This window comes from Rhamphochromis longiceps, linkage group LG7 (assembly GCF_057381845.1).
Source record: "Rhamphochromis longiceps isolate RC_006_pf linkage group LG7, R_longiceps_female_GT1.1, whole genome shotgun sequence".
NCBI lineage: Eukaryota > Metazoa > Chordata > Actinopteri > Cichliformes > Cichlidae > Rhamphochromis > Rhamphochromis longiceps.
In genome coordinates, this window is record NC_140563.1 from 71,520,658 (window position 1) to 71,541,297 (window position 20,640).

Here is a 20,640-nt window from a genome sequence, read left to right on the forward strand (position 1 = left end):
CATAACTTCTGAAGTTCAGATCACCTGACACTCGGACCGGCGGCCGCCTCGGGTCTCTCCTCCTCCTGCCTCCCCTTTTCCTCATCCACCTGCTGGCCTCTGTGGAAGCTCCACCACAGCCACCACCAAACAACTGAGTTACATTTACACATCAGCCAACAACTGGCCAATCCACCACCTTTCAATGATTATACGTTGCAAAAAACCAAAACAACAAACAAACAAAACCATCGGCCAACCGGGCAAATGCCCGGTAAGCCCAATGGCCAGTCCAGCTATGATCGTGCCATCAGTTAACCCTTCGCGTGCCAGCTGTGGCACGCGTGCCCAGGGTTGCCGACCCCTGCACTAAATTCTTTCATCTGTAATAAAATGATCAGTGTTGCTGTTTTACCAGGTGTAACAACTAAGTTTAACATCCAGGCATCCATGAAAACAGTATTTATGAAGTTTAATGGAGTTAGAAGTTAGCAGGAAGTTAGCTCGCTAGTTTCCGCCTAAACATGACATAGCATGTTCTGACTGAGAGATTTCTGGAGTCTGGAGAAACAGTTTGCTGCTTTATAAGAAAGCCCTCCGTAAAGCCAGAACATCTTACTATTCTTCACTGATTGAAGAAGATTTTTGGTCTCTGGTTTTCCATTACTAAAGAAACCTTTAAAGACCTTCTTTCCCTCAACTAACGATGAAACAGGAATCATACTTACGGTGTCTTTGTGTGAGAAATCTATTGATAAATTACAACTATTGCTGGTATTATTCTTAATGTAGTTACAACCTTGTTATGATGTTGTTGTTGTGTTTGCAGGTGTTTGGTGAATCAGGAGGGGTGGACAAAGCCAAACTGGATGAAATATTCAGGATTAACAGCCAGGTTCTTGTCTTCTCGTTGTTAGTGGGCTTTTAAGCACAGATGATTGCTTTGTGATGGTGTCATCAGTGATGATTTCACTGCTGCTGATTCACTGATTTTATTTGAGCACTGATTAAATGAGCAATTCAAACATTTCAGCTGAAATGCTGAAACACTTCAGTGATTATTCTATGGACTGCTTACATCCAGTGTTCCCCTGGATTTTGCCTTTAAGGTTTCAGACCTTATTTTAGGTGGTTGTTGGGTGACATTTGATCTGTAAATGAATAACATGGACACTTCAAAGATTTCAACAGGTGACAAATCTCACAGGTGAGTCCTGTTTCCTACAGGTGTCATGTGAACAGGTGAGCTTCACCTCATCAACACAGTGTGCTGCAGACCTGATCCAGGAACACGTGCGGGATGGAGACACCGAGGGAACGCTACTCCAGGTTGTGGGCGGAGCCTCATCCTCCTGTCAGTAAACTTGAGTCTTCTTCTGTAAAGACTCAGATCAAAGTAAAAAAACAAATGTAATGTGTGGTAACGTTTTTTCTTCTTCTCTGTCAGGACACCTTCTGTGTCTTTTTTAAATTGGTGTTAGTTTTCTCTGGTCCCCTTCCCAATCAGACCAGGAGTTACATGTTTAGCCGCATGTTCTCCTTAAACTGCTGGCTGTCTGAGTGGTGTCCCAGAAACGATGTGGGCTTCATAGATAATTGGCAAACCTTCTGGAGGAAACCTGGTCTTGTTAGGAGAGACGGCATCCATCCCACTTTGGATGGAGCAGCTCTCATTTCTAGAAATATGGACAAATTTTTTAAAACCCATCTCCACTGAGACTGTGTCAGCTCCCAAACAGACAAAAAATTTACCAAAAACTCACAAAGAAAGAATAATACAGCAGCATAGACAGACACCCTCAATCAGGCCCGGCCCTAACCAATCTGGCGCCCTAGGCAAGATTTTAGGTGGCGCCACCCTACATTGGCAGTGTAGTGTATGTACTCACAAGAAACCGAATAGCTTTGTCGTTGACCTTTTTTTTTTTACTTAAAGAAACCAAATTCACAATCAGAATAATTAACAAGATAAAAAAATATATGAATAAATAAATGAATACAAAAAATAAAAAATGAATATATGAAATACAATACATTTTACATACATAAACACAATAAAACGTGTCAACAAGTTGGATAAAATAAATTAAAAATACAATATAAATAAGGCACTGCACAAAACAAGATATTACTGTAAATAAACCAGTATGACTTTAACAACTATATTACAAAAAAGGGGATCCTACAGAGTTCTCTAGTTGTGCTTTTTAATACTGCATTAACTAGAATGACTTACAAATTACTGTACACCACCCCCTCATCAACCTCACATCACCTGCTACAGCCTTACTCTCCTAGTGTCACGGCGAGTGAGAGGAGCCGTGTGGAGGAGGAAAAGGAGGATCCACACGCAGGCAGTCGTGAAGGTGTAAAAGGTGATTTATTGAACACAAAAGGAGAGGCAAACGGCAACACGGAGAACTAAACTATACTGGGAAACAACTAAAACTACAAAGCACAAACCTGAATGAAAATGAGCAGAGGAGAATGATGACGGACAGCAGGGAGAACACACGGGTGAGACATGGTAGATACACAGATGAGGCAGGGTGGAATACACAGACGGACCAGCAACTACAATGACGGAGGACACGACTTAAATACACACAGAGAAATACGGGAATTACACACAGGTGGTGGACACAGCTGGGAACAATCAGTAAGACGAGACAGAGGTAAAACTGAACACACTCACATGAGACGCAGACCTTCACAATAAAACATCACACGCAGGCTCGACATCGAGAGACAGACAGGAAATAACATATGAAACTAAACCCGCATCTTAAACCCAGATAAACAGAAACATGGAACTCTAATAATAAACATCATAATCATCATCATAAACACAACAAGAGAACAAGAAAACAATCCCCGATGTAAACTAAAACCCAAACATAATAAAACTCAAAATACTGGGTCCAACGGACCCAGAACCGTGACACCTAGTCTTTCTTGCAGCAAAGTCATCTACAACATCATCATATGACAACTGATTTGAGACCACATGATTTATGCTTATGATGGAAAGTCCACTGAGACGTTCTTGCATCATAGTAGATCTCAGGTAGGTTTTAATGAGTTTGAGCTTAGAGAAGCTTCTTTCAGCAGCAGGTACTGTAACAGGAAGAGTGGCAAAGATTCTCAGAGCAACCCACATGTTGGGGTAAATTTCTACCAGCTTCTTCTCATGCAGGAAGGTCAAGAGTTCCATGTTTCTCATGTTCTTTGATGGCAATGGTGGGAAATTCTGCATTTCCATTGCAAGTTCTGTGCCATTAATGTCCGGCTGGCTGTCATGGGTCAGAGTAGTACTCAGTGTTTGGCACTGCTGTAGCAGCCCTTTATTTTGTAAGTTGTGGAAATTGAGGAGTACTCCAAACTTGTCATTCACCTCTCCAAGGTTCTGAAATCTCTCATCAAGTGAAGAGATGGCTGTATCCACTACCACATTAAAAAAATGTGGTTTCCATTTTTTTAAGTGCATCTTGTATGGGCTCATCTGGAGACTCATAACCGAAGTGCCTTTTGGTGGTTCTCAATCGCTTTTGTTTGAGTTCAGCCTCCACATTCATTTCTTCACACATCTCCTTTGCCGTTGTCTGTGCATCAGAAAATCCAGTGTTTCTGTAGCTGGTGAGGGAATCTTTGGTTTTCTTTAGCAAGTCGACAGCCACATCTAGCTGCATGGAGGCCGACTGCATGAGTTTACTCACATACTGGATCTTGCTGAGAATGTCATACCAGATGGCTGTACAAATGCAAAAACGATAGGATCCAATCTCCTCAGCCAAAGACTGGGCTTCAACACTGACCACAGGGTCTGTAGCCGTTTCCCTCACCTCCAGAAGAGCCTCTCTGACTTGCCGAGCCTGATATCTGACTGCCTCAATGCTTTTTATCCTGCTTTCCCATCTGGTCTCAGCCCATGATTTCAAGGTGGTTTTCACATGTTTCAGGAGAACATCCCACCTATGGGTGGAGGCTGAGAGGAGCTTGAATAATTTTGCTAAATGCCCAAAGTAGCCAAGGGCATCTGGTGAGCTTTTTGCAGCATCAGCTACTACCAGATTTAAAGTGTGGGCACCACATGGGACCAAAAAAGCTCCTTTTTTGAAGCAACCTTGCCTGAACACCTTTATTTTTTCCCTTCATGTTGGCCCCATTGTCATAGGACTGTCCTCTGCAGTCTTCAAAAGGAATGTTAAGCTCCTCTATCCGTTTTAGGATGAGAGTTGACAAATGATCTCCTGTTGATTCCTCTGCAACAAGAAAGCCCAGGAAATGCTCTTTAACTTGTGGTATGTCTTCTCCTGACACTATCCATGTGGTAGATGGCCCAGGGGTGGGATTTAGAAACTTCAACAGTGCATCTGAAGAGAGGAGTATGTGACACCACTGAGTATTAAAGTCTAATAATAAAAGCATATGATTCCAGGAATAAAATGAAATGATATAATATAAATGAAAAACCAAAGAGATATATGTATGATGTTAACTGATATGCAAATTAGATTAGATTCAATTTATTGTCATCATTACAGTGAAATGCTCATATGAGAATGTTATGTTATGATTATCTTTGACCGAATCACAGCAGTGCTCATATTAAAAAAACAGCATTCCCTCTCATGTGATATTGCTTAATTAACATTAATGATGTGCGCTTTAACAACTAGGCTTACAACTATAATATATACAGGGGTGGAAAAGTGACTAGCTTTGACTTTGCTTAGGCTGCTGCCCCCGCGACCCGGCCCCGGACAAAGCGGATGAAAATGGATGGATGGATGGATGGATGGAAAAGTGACTATTACCTGCAGGGTAAACGTTAGCTAACCAGAAGGCAATAACAATGTAAACAAAAAACACCTGCTTAAAAGATGAATACAAATGAGGAATGGTGGGAAAGGTGGGAGTACTGTAATTACCTAACGTTACATTATTATTTTCCATAACAATTTAGCCCCCTCCACAATATTAACTGACGTTAAAACAGTTAACTAGCTATTTATTGATTAGCAATTAGCGAATCATGTAACATTAGCTTAATGCTAAAAATTTAGGTTACTATCACATTCAGACAAATAATTTCATGTAGGCTAACGTTACCTCTTTTTCTCGTTTCTCCTCCTCTTCTTTTCTCTTTTTTCTTCCCTGGCCACCTGACAGTTTTGGCCGTTTTGACATCTTGTGTTGATTTTTTGATGTGGTGACGTCCAAAAGGAACCATGATACGGGAAGGGAGGGGGCGCACCGTGCCGGGAGGGGGGGGGCGTAATGTTGTAACAAATAATATTTCTATTAAATAAGCTTTACTTTGCATTTTAATTAACGTGGGATTATTTTTTGTATTTAGAAATAATAGTACCAACTTTTTTTTTTCTTTTCAACATTTGTGGCACTGGCGTGGCGCCCCCTGATGGACAGCGCCCTTAGCATTTGCCTATACGGCCTATGCCACGGGCCGGCCCTGCCCTCAATGAATAAACTGACTTAACCACAGAGCACTTCGCTCTCGCTCTTCAGGCCTACTTCCTAGAGTATTTAAAAGTAGAATGGGAGGCAGAGCCTTCAGTTTTCAGGCCCCTCTTCTGTGGAACCAGCTTCCAGTTTGGATTCGGGAGACAGACACTATCTCTACTTTCAAGATTAGGCTTCAAACTTTCCTTTTTGCTAAAGCATATAGTTAGGGCTGGACCAGGTGACCCTGAATTACCAGTTACCATTGCTCCATTGTCAATGGCAGAGGTGTAAAGAGTACTAAAATATTTTACTCAAGTAAAAGTACTATTACTTTGCTGAAATTTTACTCAAGTACAAGTAAAATTACCTGTCTAAAAATGTACTCAAGTAAAAGTAAAAAGTAGCTCATTTAAAATGTACTCAGAGTAAAAGTTACATAGTTACGTTTCTGTCAGCAGGAGGACAGCCGCTTCTGAGTAGTGCAAAAAAAGACAGTGGGATATAAATCTCAAAGTAGTTCTTTTTTAGTGAAAAGAAAAACTTTACAAATTAAAGTGCAGTGGCAGTTAAACTCCATCTTTAACGTGACCTTAACGCCAATTTGTTCTACTACCCATCATTCCCTGCAGTATTTCCGAAGCGCAATGTTTTTTTTATTTTTAATTTACTCAGTAGAGGGTGTGATTGAAAACGTAGCGAACTACAAAACTTTTAAAAAAATATACTTAAGTAAAAGTAAAATTACAGACTTGAAAAATGACTTTAAAAAGTACAAATACAGAAAAAACTACTCAATTACAGTAATGCAAGTAAATGTAATTCGTTACTTTCCACCCCTGGTCAATGGCCATGACATTTTGCATATTAATGACCAAGACACTGACCTCACAGCCCATTGTCCATTCAGTGGTGCAATAGTCAGTCATTACTGTTTATGAGGTTGGAAACTTGGAGTCAGCCGAGACTGAAGAAGTCACCTGGAAACACCGAGATTAGAACCACCTGAACCTGCTGAACTGTTAAATTGCATTCAAAAATAAACAAATAAAATAAATGAATAAATAATGTTCAAACAAAAAAAAACAAAAAACTAGAATTTAGGAGAGATGAAAACAAAGAGAAATGCAAATGATTTGAAAATAAAAATGAATTAAGTATGCCCCCTCTGCTTGGAACCCTCCATTACAGCAGTCTAACTTTATATTCACACAAACATGAATACAGCTCATAGACAAAGATCTTAAGAGCTCTGTCAGCTCCTTCCTGCTTTTATAAATGACCCTCAGGTCACTGGAAACTGTCCCTGTGCAAGAATCTAAACTGAAAGGATCAAACTCACTGTGGAAACAAATGGAAACTAGACTAAATTCAGTAAATCAAGACAAAACATAAACTAAAAACAGTGTTTTTGCTGTTTACTCATTAATGAAGGAAGGTCAGCTGCTGCTCCTGTTTGTGGTTTTCTACCTTCACACATATTCAGTCGAACATGGATGTGAACTGGGTCTCTTCATGACTTTAACCCAGCTGTCAGCTGTCCTTCTGTCTCGTGTCTCTAATACTGTCGGCTCTGGGTGAAGCTTTTTCAGACGAGTATTGTTGTGACGTGGATCAATATAAATAAAGCTGAACTGGACTCTGCGTCACTTCTCGTTGGCTGTTTTTCTTCTTTTCTGACTAAGTAGTCTCACACTTTTCTTGTAGGCTGTTAGGAATAAAATGGTTAAATAAAGCTGTTTTTGTGTGAGTTTTATATAAACATTGGAATTGTGCTCGTTAAGAGTTGGCACTGTGCAATGAGGGTCAAAAGTCCATTCAGAGCTGTGATTAAACTGAATTACTGAGAGTGACATGTTGAGCTGCAGAGGGATTTGCAAACATCATTACTGGTTAGAGTCAGGGGGATATTTTTCTGGGCCAGAACTTCCCGGACTTGGAAAATAAGTAGAAACAACAGGCTGGATATCAGGGAGTGAGGTGTTTTTTTCCTTTTTCCAGGAAAAGGAGCAGATGCAGACGACATCAGTGGTGGATGCAGTGCAGGAGAAGATCCAATCGGCTGACTGCAGGACCAGCTGCGTCATTCCCAAGAGGAGATAATAATACTTGTTTTTGTTGTGTTATAAAACTGTATTACCTGCTCACAGGGTCATCCTTCATGTGAAGCAGACAGCTGTAACTTGCAATTTCAACTGCTGAAATGATTTCAATCTTTTAAAAGACAGTCACTCACCTGGATTCCTTAAGCAAAGAGAACGACCGCTCATGCTTGTGTGCTGCATGCTTGTGTGCTGCATGCTTCTACTTTCCAAAACACTGTTTCTGGTGGTAAACTTCCAGTAGCTTGGCTTCTCTCACCCCTTTCTGTCCCGGCCCTGACTTTGAGTACAACATGGGACATTTTTTATGACAACATTTTTTAGCTGCCATCTCAGGCGCAGTCTCCCTTTCACTGTGTTGTCAAGCGTCTGTAGAAATGGGAATCCCAGGTCCGTAAGGCTGTTTTGTTGTACTAGAAGTCTTGGGATTTGTCAGGTGCAGCTTTGCAAACCTAAGTCGTGTTCTTTTAGAGAGAAGATACCAGTGTTGGGGAGTAACGGAATACATGTGCCGCCGTTACGTATTTAAAATACAAAATATGAGTAACTGTATTCCGTTACAGTTACCGTTTAAAAAGGTGGTATTCAGAATACAGTTACTTTGTTGAAATAAATGGATTACACTGCGGTACTTTCCTGTTTCATATTGTCGCGGGTCAGGACTGTTTGGGTTTTGTTTGACAGCTACGTTCTTTCGTTCCAGGCGGCAGCGTTACGGTTGCCATGGTTACAGGGCGACGCTCTCTCTCTCTCTGCGACTGTGTGTTTCCTGGGTGAGAGAGCGCCTTTTCGCTGTTGTTGTTGTTGTGCTAAGCTAACAGGCAGAATGCTACAAGCATAGCTCTAAAGAATGTAGCATCATGGGCAGTGTAGTCCGTGCTGCAGGGAGAATGGACTGCCATACACGTTATGTGTCTGTGAGCGCGAGGAGGGAGAAAAAGGGGAGTGGAAAGGTACGAGTTGTCATCGAGGAAAAACGGGAGCTGGAAGCATGTAAATATAATAATAACCACTTCAGCCAAGAAGAGAGCCTGACGAGCCCAGCTGTAAGTAAGCTATTAAGACTCGACTGTACACCGTGTTCGTGTTTTCCTCCGAAACAATAAGTTCTGTTGGAGCAGCCTTTCAACGCCTCTCTCTGTCTCTGCTAGCAAAGTTGACCCAGACAACAAAGTAAAGCTAGTTTTTGGCTACGAGCCGACAGGGACCCCGCCGTATTAGTCAGAGGTCCCTTTACTACAGTTCGGAGTCGCGGACCTTCAGTAATAGTAATAAATCACACAGCAATAGTACATTCACGTTGTTGTAAAACGCACGATAATATATTAAGTAATCCAAAGTATTCAGAATACGTTACTGTCATTGAGTAACGTAACGGAATACGTTACAGAATACATTTTGGGGCATGTATTCTGTATTCTGTAATGGAATACATTTTAAAAGTAACCTTCCCAACACTGGAAGATACCATACTTGTTCAGTCTTTTTCTTATCGTGCCGTCATGAACTTTCACATTTAACACTTGCTGCACTTTCTCTGAATAAGCTGACTGTCTACTTATTATAGTACATGGCAGCTGCCATAACAGGAAATCCAGAATAAATCTATTAAGCTTTAGTTTGAACTAAACAAACCTGAGCTGCTGCTCTCCGTGTGTTTCCCACCCTGACACTTTCAGCAGTCAGTCGAGGCTTGGAACCCACAGAGCGGGGCAGGCAGTTCAGACAAAATCCAAAGCACGTGTTTTCATATGCATGTGTTTATTGTGAGTTAGACTTGTGTTTACAAACATTTTTTTAAAAATACATGTAAATGTAGAGCAGGGATGTCAAACTCAAATACACAGTGGGCCAAAATTCAAAACTGGAACAAAGTCGCGGGCTAACATTAATATTTATTGAAAAAAAAACTTCCTCCAGATATAAGAATGAATCTTTTCTTATGGACTCAAACACGTTTTGCTGAAAAACTGAATATGGAACAAGCAAAGCTTAATACTAAACAATAGATATATTAGCTGTATAATACCAGTAGGCCAGCTCTAATTGTAATTTGGCATGGCTTCGCGGGCCAAATGTAATTAGGCTGCAGGCCAAATTTGGCCCGCGGGCCAGAGTTTGACACCTATGATGTAGAGAAATACAAATGCTTTAATAACTAGTATATTAGAATATTTTAATATATACCTTTATTAACATTATTATATAAGATGATGGTTCACAACAGACACAAAAAAGCAACAGTTACATGAAGAATAACCAATCAATCGAATAATCATGCAGTCTGCTATGTAGGTGTTATTCATATAATCGGATTGGATACTTCCTGAAGGTGAGTTGTGTTAGTAGACTACGTGAAGACATGCCACATGAGCACATTGGGACCAGAAAAGCACACTGCCATATGTTCTGTTACTGAGGAGCGTTTGAAGGACAAAGACAATAAAATTCTGAGAAAGATATTAAACATTTGAATGTTTTGAGAAACACATTAGTTGAACTAAAGTCCATTTGGAAATCCCCACAGGCAGTTATTTTGAAGTTTTAACTTAAACAACCTAAAATCCTAAGGTCAGTGAGTCAGAAAACGTGAACGAAAGATCATATGTGTGTGCTAATCAACAGGATAGACTGTAGCCTCAGGTGCATATTGTTAACTGGTGATTATGTGACGATGCATTTTATGCAGCGGCATTTTGAAACAGCTGCAGATGTGAGAGCAACGACTGCCTGACCTTCACATAAAGGGAGTTACAGTGGTCCAGACAGGATAAAATAAAAGCATGGATCAGTGTGCTGCCCAGAAAGAAGATTTCACACCTGCCAGTCGCCTTACATGATAAAAAATGGACTTCACTGCTCTAATTTGGCTGTCAGTAATAACAGGTTTAAAATATTATTGTTTAATATAATAATAATAAAAAGTTTAAGGCCAACCAGGTTTTACTGTTATCTAGAAATGCCAAGAGAGGTTTAATGGAGAGGCCATCCTTCTGCTTTAGTGGCAAATAAATGTGGCAGTCATCAGCGTAACAATGAAAAGAGGTCCCATGCCTTCTAAGGATGGATACTGTTTTCATCTAGAAAATACTTCAGTTGACAAAAAACAATTTTCTCTAAAACGTTGGAAAGTAAAGGCAGCTTGGAAATAGGCCTATAATTAGCTAATACCTTGTGATCAAGGCCAGGTTTCTGAAGCAGTGGCTGCACTACTGCATGTTTGAAATTTGCAGGAACCATACCAGAAGACAAACTGCTGTTAATAATGTCAAGGACATACTGCCTATACTAGGAAAAATGTCTTTGTGGGGGGACAGGATCCCGAGGGGAACCTGCGGGCTTAATATGGTGAACCACATCCTCTAAAGTGGAGAATGTCAGAGACAGAGGGGTCAGAGTCAGGAGCTTTGATCAGAGCCCTGGTGGTGCCAACCTGTTCAAGAAAAAAACTCAGAAAAGTATTGCAAATATCAGGAGAAACTTCCAAACAGACATTCAGTGGAGTATCAAGAACAGTGTCAATGGTCCTAAACAACACATGTGGGTTATGACTGTCGAAAGAAACAATATTTGCAAAATATTCCCTTTTTGCCTCTTTAACAGTGTTCTGGTAGCGATGCCAGCAGAATTTGAGAATTTGAAATGACTCCTGCAGTTTATCCTTTTTCAATCTCTGTTCTGCTCGACGACATTCCCTCTTAACAACCCGACTGCTCTCATTAAACCAAGGCTCAGGTTTAGCCTTCGGCTGCCTGGTTTTTAAAGGAGCCACAGAGTCCAAGACTGTTTGACAGCAAGAATAAAACCAGGAATTAAGCTCTTCTGTGTCAGAGGAAACAAAGTCAGCTGATTAAAAGCAGCAAAAAAACTGCGCAGCAGTGGAGGGGTTAATAACCCGACAGCGCCAAGCAGGAGCGCCAGGTTTAACTGCAGTATGTGTAAAACCAATGTTGAATAACACAGGCATATGATATGAGAGTGCACAGTCACAAATCTCCAAGTTAGTGACAGGCAGACCATATGACAGGACAAGGTCCAGTTTGTGTCCGTGCTCATGTGTAGGGCCAGGCACGGACTGTACCAGGCTAAAAGAGTCAATAAGGCTTAAAAAGTCCTTTACCAGTGGCTTATCAGGACAACATACATGTATATTAAAATCTCCAATAATAAGAACACTTTGGGCATAATCCCAGCTAAAAAAAATCAGAAACGTCATTTATGAAATTCTTAGTGTATTTCGGGGGGCGATAGATGACAGCGCAGAAAACCGGGTCTGTGCGACTCACCTCAAACGAGGTAAGTTCAAAGCTGGAGAACGAAGGCTGTAGAAAGTGTTACGATATAAATATATATTCTTAATGCTTATTTTCTGTTTATATTGTTTTATAGAGGCCAGACTAGGAGAACGCCAGTTTGAGCACAATGTCACAGAGTACTGACAGGAAACTGCTTTTGCAGAGAACAGGAAGTTTTAGTGCAGAGCTGCACAGGCGTATTAAGTAAACTGTGTGTCGGTGTGATGCAGTGCAGAAATATATATACGGATTTAGCTGGCAAAGAATTCAGACCAGAGTGTGTGTGTTCGTGTGACGGGTCTCCATTTCCAGAAATGTAAAATAAAGATCATTTTTGGAGCTTGACCACTCTGAGTCCAGTCTTTCTCTGTTGCCAAAAGAATTCAAAAGAACAGAATTTAATAATAGCACTGCTTCCATTTGTAATCCTGTGCCTCCACCTCTGCCCGACGTTCATGGTGAGTTAAAATAGCAACAATCGACTGGTAAAAGTTCAGATATAGCACTGGACTCATTGAGACACATCTCAGTCACAGAAAATCCAGATCACAGGAACTGAAAAAGTCCCGAAGAATAAAAGTTTTGTTTAAAACCAGGCAAACCGTGGGTGGAGCTGGAGCACGGGCTTCAGCAAGTCCAGAAACCTGACGCAGTGCTCTCAGGCAGTGTTGCCAACTTAGCGACTTTGTCACTATATTTAGCGAGTTTTCAGACCCCTTAGTGACTTTTTTTCTAAAAAAAGTCGCATATCGCTTTTACTCTCAACAAGCAGCGGGTGCTGTAACGCAGTCAGTTCTTCTTTTACTCTTTTACTCTTATGCTGTTTTGTGGATCACAAGGTTTAAAACTACTTATAAACACACACACAAAGTAACTCCACCAGAGTGCTTATTTCGGGTCACTTTTGCCGGTCCAAGCCCGGGTAAAGGAGCAGGGTTGGAATTGTGACATTAAAAAAACAATAATTGCTAAAATAAATTTAATTTGTAGTTCTAAATAAACTCTAAATGCCTTTAGGATGTTTTTTACTCACTTTATGTCTCTTCCACAATGTTATTTCTCTCTCCAACAGTGAAGGTTACAATTACATTAGCATGACCAATTATGCAAATTAGGCAATGACGTCATTTAGCGACTTCTAGCGACTTTTAGGACAGCCAATAGCGATTTTCCTTACTGAGGAGTTGGCAACACTGCTCTCAGGTTTCAGAAATGTTCTCGGCTGAGGTTTGGGTGGGGAGGACGCGCAGTAGAGTATGGACTGATGGATGGATGGATGGATGGATGGAAATATTTTTTATTTCACTATAAATCATATAATCAAAGTTCGTAATGTAATAAAATCAGCTTCAGCTCCTTCTTCTCCTCTCTTTGGTAGTTTTGTTGTTGTAGTTTAACATAATGTTTGTTTGTATACGCAGAACTGGTTTTATTCCTGTCACAATAATAACTCATAATAAGGGTTAATAAGTGTTAGTAAAATAACTGGTGTTTATGTGGGTCTCAGGTAATTGCCCCCACACAAACCGAACTGTCAGAAGGGAAAAATCTTTGGCATCATCGAGAATGAGAAGAAGCACACTTGCACATTTTTCTTACACATTTTGCTCTGATCTGGTGTCACTGAGTCCTCGCAGAAGAAGAGTCGAGTTCACTAACAGGAGAACGAAGGAAGGAGGTAGAAGTAGATTATCATCTCACTGTAATTCTCTGCCCACAGCCTGGACTACCATTTGCTCAGCATCTCCACCTTGCACATGTTTCTGGATCATGTCTGTCTCCTCCTGTGCTGGCGAGGTGGTGGTTGATTCACGTGACACCTGTGGAAAACGGGACTCACCAGTTAGAATCTCTGCTTCATGTAGTTTTATTGACCTAGTTAGTTTTGGCACAGTGTCCTTAGTTATTTAAAGATTCAATTGGCCTGATTGATTTTAAAAAAAATAGTGGTAAGTTATGTGTCTGTGACCTCTCTGCAAGTGTGTTCCTTAAGCTTTATTGAGACCCAGCAACCATCTAAAATACAGTGGGGCTATAATTATTTGATCCCCTGCTGGATTTATAAGATTTCTTACAAAAAAGGACAGTCCCTTATTTTTATGGTAGGTTCTGAAAATCTAGTGGAGCAAAAGTTAAATTTTTATAGCAGTTGTGTTGAAGGGCTTTGGGCATTTGCATAGAGTTTTTTTTATAATTAAAATAATCTTTCTAGAAAGTGCCTGGAAAAAGAGCAACATTTTTGGGCCCATTTTTATAACGTTTTCACGCTGTGGTGCTAGCGACCAGAAATATGCGGAAGTAAGGGCGGGAACAAATCAAGAAGGCTAGACTGTCCAATTTCACAGCCGCTCATTTCCAGCTTACCGGCCTCCTGAGGACCAAGCCCACGTAGCCCACAAAGGCCGGGTCCTCCGAAGGATGCGGCCTAGGTTTTGGGAAACAGCAAATACGTGAAAAGGCGTGTCTAAAAGTATTCTTAAAAAACAACTTAAAAAGTATTAAAATGCGTAAATGTAAATAATCCAAAGAATAATCACTGAAGTGTTTCAATAGTCCAGCTGAAAAGTTTGAGACAACTATTTTTTTCATGCTGAATAAAATCAAACCTGAAGCTCTGACTTTTAATTTATTTTCTCTCATTAACCTGTTGCAAAAAATCTGTTGCAATGATGTGTTTTTAAAGTTCACTAATATATAGAATAGAATAGAATAGAATAGAATAGAATAGAATAGAATAGAACCTGGCTGTGAATCCTGACTATTTCATCCAGTTTGGCTTTGAGGGCATCCACCTCTGCTGGTTCATCAAACGCCTGCAAACACAACAACATCAAAAATCACAATAAGAATAATACAAGCAATAGTTATAGTTTATCAACAGGCCACCTGGGCCACCATAAGTATGATTCCTTTTTTGTCCTTAGGTGAGGTTAAGAAGGCCTTTAAAGTTTTCTGTATTGAAGGAAAAATTTATTTATTAAAAAGGAAAGTCCAGGATGTGTACATCCTCATCACTGAAAGAGTGGCCGCTGGCCTTTAGGTGCAATTGCGGCCTTTTCCAAGCACTCTTTGAAAGGTACTCATTGATCAGTGGCTGTTGATCAATGAGCATGAGTGACGTAGATCAACCGGCAAATCAAGAGCTTCGCTTTTACGCTCAGCTCTCTCTTCACCACGACGGACCGGTGCAGCGCCCGCATCACTGCGGCCGCAGCACCAATCCGTCTCCGGCTCCCTTCTCCCATCACTCGCAACCAAGACCCCGAGATACTTGAACTCCTCCGCTTGGGGCAGGAACTCATCCTGGGCACTCCACCCTTTTCCAGCTGAGAACCATGGCCTCAGATTTGGAGGTGCTGATCCTCATTGCTTCACAATCGGCTGCGAACCGTTCCAGTGTGAGCTGGAGGCCATCACCCGATGAAGCCAACAGAACCACATCATTTCATTTCATTTCATTTATTTATTTATTTCACACTTGGTATAACAGATCAAACAAACCAACCACACTTTCTATCAACAAAGCACTACAACCATGTGTGAAAAGGAGCAGGAAGAAGAAAATATTCTTATTAAACCCTGCCCCCTATCTACAATCCAACTTATATTACAAGTGGGCACCAAAAATCAGGGAACAAACTAATATTAACATTTCTCTCCGGTCCTAACCCAAACCAAACAACAAATTTACAATCAGAATATACCACTCCACATAGTAACAGGGAGAAAAATAAAATTAAATAAATAAAACAAAAAATTATAAAGGATCCTTTTTCAATGAACTCCAATTTCATTCGCATTCTTCATATTGAGTTATCGTTTTAAGCATGTAACACTTTTTAAAACAATGTAAACTTATACAATTCTTTAAATTATAATGAAGAGAGTTCCACAGTCGTATACCCTCGTCGTATATCATCCGCGAAAAGCAGAAATGAGATTCTGAAGCCACCTAAGTGAAAGCCCTCCGCCACTTGGCTGCGCCTAGAAATCCTATCCATAAAAATTATGAACAGAACCGGAGACAAAGAGCAGCCCTGGCGGAGCCCATCGCCCACCGGGAACGAGTCCGACTTATTGCCGGCAATGCGAACCAAGCTCTTGCAACGGTTATATAGGGATCGAATGGCCCGTAGCAATGGGCCAGACACCCCAGAGTCCCGCAGCACCTCCCCGAGGGACACGGTCGAATGCCTTCTCCAAGTCCACAAAACACATGTGGACTGGTTGGGGAAACTCCCATGCACCCTCAAGTATCCTTCAGAGGATAAAGAGCTGGTCCAGTGTTCCACGACCAGGACGAAAACCGCATTGTTCCTCCTGTATCTAAGGTTAGACTAGCGGACAAACTCTCCTTTCCAGCACCCTGGCATAGACTTTCCCAGGGAGGCTGAGGAGTGTGATCCTCCTCCCACATAGCAAGCAGGTCTGGCCCGGATCTGGCATCAAGCCGGCACTGCTGGCTGACTTCTGGCATGATAAGACGTGTGTCATCCAGATATGGGCCAGGCTTGGCATAGCTGGCACTGTTTATGCGATGGCATGCCATATCTGGCTCGATTGTGGTTTGGTTTATGTGGCCCAGGCTCATAGAAAACAAGCCTGGCTGGGTCTGACAGCTGCAGGGAGGAAGGACCTGCGGAAACGCTCCTTCATGCATCGAGGATGCAGCAGTCTGTCACTGAAGCAGCTCTGCAGTTCAGCAACATTTACATGCATGGGCTGGGAGACTCTGGCCAAAATAACATCTCTGATGGACAGAGTCCTTCTGTCTCCCACCACCTGCACTGGGTCCAGGGTGCATCCCAGAACAGAGCCGGCCTTCCTGATGAGTTTATCCAACCTCTTCCTCTCAGCTGCCGATAAACTGCTGCTCCAACATACCACACTGTAAAAAATGACAGATGCCACCACAGAGTCATAGAAGGTCTTTAAAAGCGCTCCCTGGACTCCAAATGACCTCAGCCGCCTCAGCAGGTAGAGTCTGCTCTGACCCTTCCTGTAAAGAGCATCAGTCCAGTTTATTATTTAGGTGAACAGGTTAAACTATTAGAGGTAAGTGACGGAAGTGATGTTGTAGGTGACGTCAGACGCCGGAGATTTTGGCGGAGAAAAAGCAAATGGTAGCATAGAGTTTAACAAAGGTTTTCCAAGCTTCAGTATTACCAAATATACTAATCAATTGTCATATAACTAACAACATCTGTTTTATCATCTCTAACACCCTGGAGGACAACGGGGAGAGTTTAGACGCTCTCCAAGATTACATCGACCGCTGTTTTCAAGATTTAGTAATGCATAAGGCCCAGAGTGCATCTTCCCCGGCCAAAATCGAGACGCCGTCATCGAAGAGAAGTCGCCAGGCAGACTCCCCCGGTACAACATCGCCTGCCGGCAAAGACATCGCAGAAATCCTGGAGTCCATCGACAAGCGATTGTCCAGTTTCGATGCGAGGCTGTCCCTGGTGGAGATCTTACACCGGGAATTTAAATCTCTGAGAGAATCCCTGGAATTCAGCCAGCGGCAGGTGGAAACGCTTGCCGCTGAAAATGCCACGCTACGGGAGTCGGTTAAATCTCTCACCGATAACGTGACCCAGCTAAACATTGAAAATAAAAAAATAAAAGAGTCCGTTATCGATTTACAAGCCCGTAGCATGAGAGATAATCTTGTGTTTTCTGGTATTCCAGAAACTGCCGGAGAGGACGCAGAGGCAACGGTGAAAAGCTTCATTAAAATCCACCTGAAGCTGCCGGAGGACACCGTAAAGAACATCGACTTCGATAGAGTACATCGCTTGGGGGGCGCGCGGTCGCGGACCGGGAGACCACGGCCTATTGTGGCCAAATTCAGCCAATTCAAACAAAAGGAACAGGTGAAGAGTCGCGGCAGAGAGCTGAAAGGAACGGACTTCAGCGTGAACGACCAGTTCCCCAAAGAGATCCTGGAACGACGCAAGGTCCTGTTCCCAGTTCGACGTAGCTTTATCCAGAAAGGCTCCCGTGCTGTCATCGCTGTGGACCGGCTCTACGTGGACGGACAGCTGTACCGCGACCCCGGCACCACACCGTGGTTATACTGACTGCACTCCAGATAAGAACCCGCTACACTCTTTTCTTATTCATTCACACTTTCTCCTTTAAAATGTGTTTAACCTAGTAATATCAGTAGGATGTCATAGCAGATATAACACCGTCACCCTCCGTCATTGCTTTAATTGGAATGTTTCCGTTTCGTTTCCTTTTTTTTTTTGTTGTCGCTCACATTTCATGTGGTTTCTTTCTTTCTCTTGTCTTTCACTGCTGTGGTCACCTACTTCCCCACTCACCTACAAACAACACCCTCTATTTCTCCATATTTTCACAACACGATCACGCAAACACATCAGCTCAACGGCAGCACATTCACAACAGCCTCACAGCACGCACAGACTTGCAGGACACATAAGCAAGCCACGCTTGTTCATATTAGTGAATATTCACACACATAGTCAGACTTATGGAGCCTCTCACCACACTTCTTTTTCTCTTTCTATTTACAAACAAGGGATGTTTCCACACTCTCTCCACCTGTCTAAACGAAACACCCAGCATACATCATTAAACATACACGCACAATTATGGGCATGCTGAGGTTTGTCACATGGAATGTAAATGGAGCTGGCACCAGAGGAAAGAGGTTAAAAATATTTAACCAGCTTAAAAAACTACAGGCAGATGTTGTTTTATTACAAGAAACTCACAAACCTGTCACAGGTTTAAATGAACTTAAAACACCTGAGTTTCCTAACGTGTTTGCAGCCGGTTATAATTCTAGACAACGGGGAGTAGCAATTTTAATACATAAAAATGTTAATTTTACAGTACTCGATACAGTTATAGATCCAGAGGGTAGATTTCTAATTATTAAACTATCAATATTGAACAAAAAACTATGTATTGTTAGTATATATGGTCCAAATGTTGATGAACCCTCATTCTTCCACGGTTTTTTTAGTGCACTCTCTGAACACCTTGATTGCACACTCATTCTTGGCGGTGACCTCAACCTTGGACTAAATGAAGAAATGGATAGGCTCAACACAACAGGAACTCAGCGTAATTGGCAGTCCACAAATATAATCAAACAGTATATGAACGACTTTGGTCTTTGCGATGCATGGCGCTCTCTTCACCCCACCAGTAAGGAATATACTTTTTTCTCGCATGTTCATCACTCCTACTCTCGTCTGGATTATTTTTTGGTCAGCAGCTCACTGCTGTGTGACATTTCAGACACTGAGATTCATCCTATAGCTGTCAGCGATCATGCTCCTGTATCTTTAACACTAATGCACAAGAATAATACTACGCCAAGTAAAAACTGGAGATTTAATATATCACTACTTAAAGATGAAGACTTTATTAAATACTTTAAAAAGGAATGGACTTCATATTTAGACTTTAATGACACTCCCGGAATATCTGCTTCTGTTCTATGGGAAGCAGGGAAAGCTGTGATGAGAGGTAAAATAATTTCTTTCTCATCACACAAAAAGAAAGAAGAAAACAAAAATATTCAGGAATTAGAAAAAAACATCAAATCACTAGAAGAAGCCTACGCGTCCCACCAAGATCAGGAAACATTGAACAAAATATGCAAAACAAAACTAGAATTAAATGAAACTATTAATAAAAAAACACAATTCCTTATACAAAGACTTCGCTTGCAGAATTTTGAACACAGTAACAAATCAGGTCGATTTCTAGCTAACCAGCTAAAAATAAATAAAGAAAAAACAACTATATGTGCTGCTAAAGATTTATCGGGGAACACAATATATGATCCTGGAAGAATAAACAACATTTTTAGGGATTTCTATGAAACTTTATACTCACCACAAATAAACCCATCTAAAAATGAAATTGATCTGTTTCTTGACAACGTAACTCTTCCAAAATTACTAGACAGTCAAGCAATGGAATTGGATTCGCCACTGACGCCAAGTGAACTCCAGGAAGCCCTGATAAGTATGCCCAATAATAAGGCTCCAGGTCCAGACGGCTTCCCTGCAGAATTCTACAAAGAATTCTGGACAATTTTGGCACCAGTATTCCACAGCATGTTGCAGGAAATCGAGGAAAAGGGCAGACTACCACCAAATATGAATTCTGCCAACATTAGTCTCCTGCTAAAACCAGGCAAAGACCCTTTATTTCCCTCAAGCTATCGTCCAATTTCTCTTTTAAATGTAGACCTTAAAATAATCTGCAAAGCTCTCTCAAAGAGATTAGAGAAAATGACCCCCCTCTTAATTCATCCTGACCAAACTGGTTTCATAAAAGGTCGGCACTCCTCAACAAACACTCGTAGATTACTTAATTTAATAGACTACTCATACGATAAAAACATCGAAGCCATAATATTATCTCTAGATGCAGAAAAAGCATTTGACAGAGTTAATTGGAAATTTTTATTCGCAACTTTACACAAATTTGGTTTTGGAAACTCTTTCATAAACTGGATAAGAATATTATACAATTCCCCAACGGCTCGTATCAGAACAAATGACCAGACATCCTCCAGCTTCTGTCTCCTGAGGGGCACCAGACAGGGATGCCCACTCTCCCCCTCACTTTTTGCAATTTTTATCGAACCTCTAGCAGCAGCATTTAGACAGGCTACAACAATTAAGGGCATAAAATGTAAGAACATAGAACATAAAATCAGTCTCTATGCGGATGATGTGTTGCTTTTTCTGCAAAACACACAAACCAACCTCTCTGAGGTAATTACTTTAATAAACTGGTTTTCAAGAGTT

General features: G+C 41.3%; 2 protein-coding genes across 2 annotated transcripts in view; one reads left to right on the forward strand and one right to left on the reverse strand.

The window, feature by feature from the left end:
- The window catches only part of LOC146666993 (sodium channel protein type 4 subunit alpha B-like), a 45,468-nt gene extending 37,427 nt beyond the window's left edge, over positions 1-8,041 (forward strand). Inside the window, exons 22-24 of the mRNA XM_085415148.1 lie at positions 809-874; positions 1,207-1,308; positions 7,444-8,041. Coding sequence (XP_085271274.1) covers positions 809-874; positions 1,207-1,308; positions 7,444-7,545 — 270 coding nt within the window. The 3' untranslated portion in view covers positions 7,546-8,041. The remainder of the gene's footprint in view (positions 1-808; positions 875-1,206; positions 1,309-7,443) is intronic.
- A 1,237-nt stretch (positions 8,042-9,278) lies between these two features.
- The window catches only part of LOC146666995 (sodium channel protein type 4 subunit alpha B-like), a 60,730-nt gene continuing 49,368 nt past the window's right edge, over positions 9,279-20,640 (reverse strand). Inside the window, exons 30-31 of the mRNA XM_085415152.1 lie at positions 14,581-14,652; positions 9,279-13,659 (exon numbers count right to left, since the gene is read on the reverse strand). Of these exons, the coding sequence (XP_085271278.1) occupies positions 13,537-13,659; positions 14,581-14,652 (195 nt within the window). The 3' untranslated portion in view covers positions 9,279-13,536. The remainder of the gene's footprint in view (positions 13,660-14,580; positions 14,653-20,640) is intronic.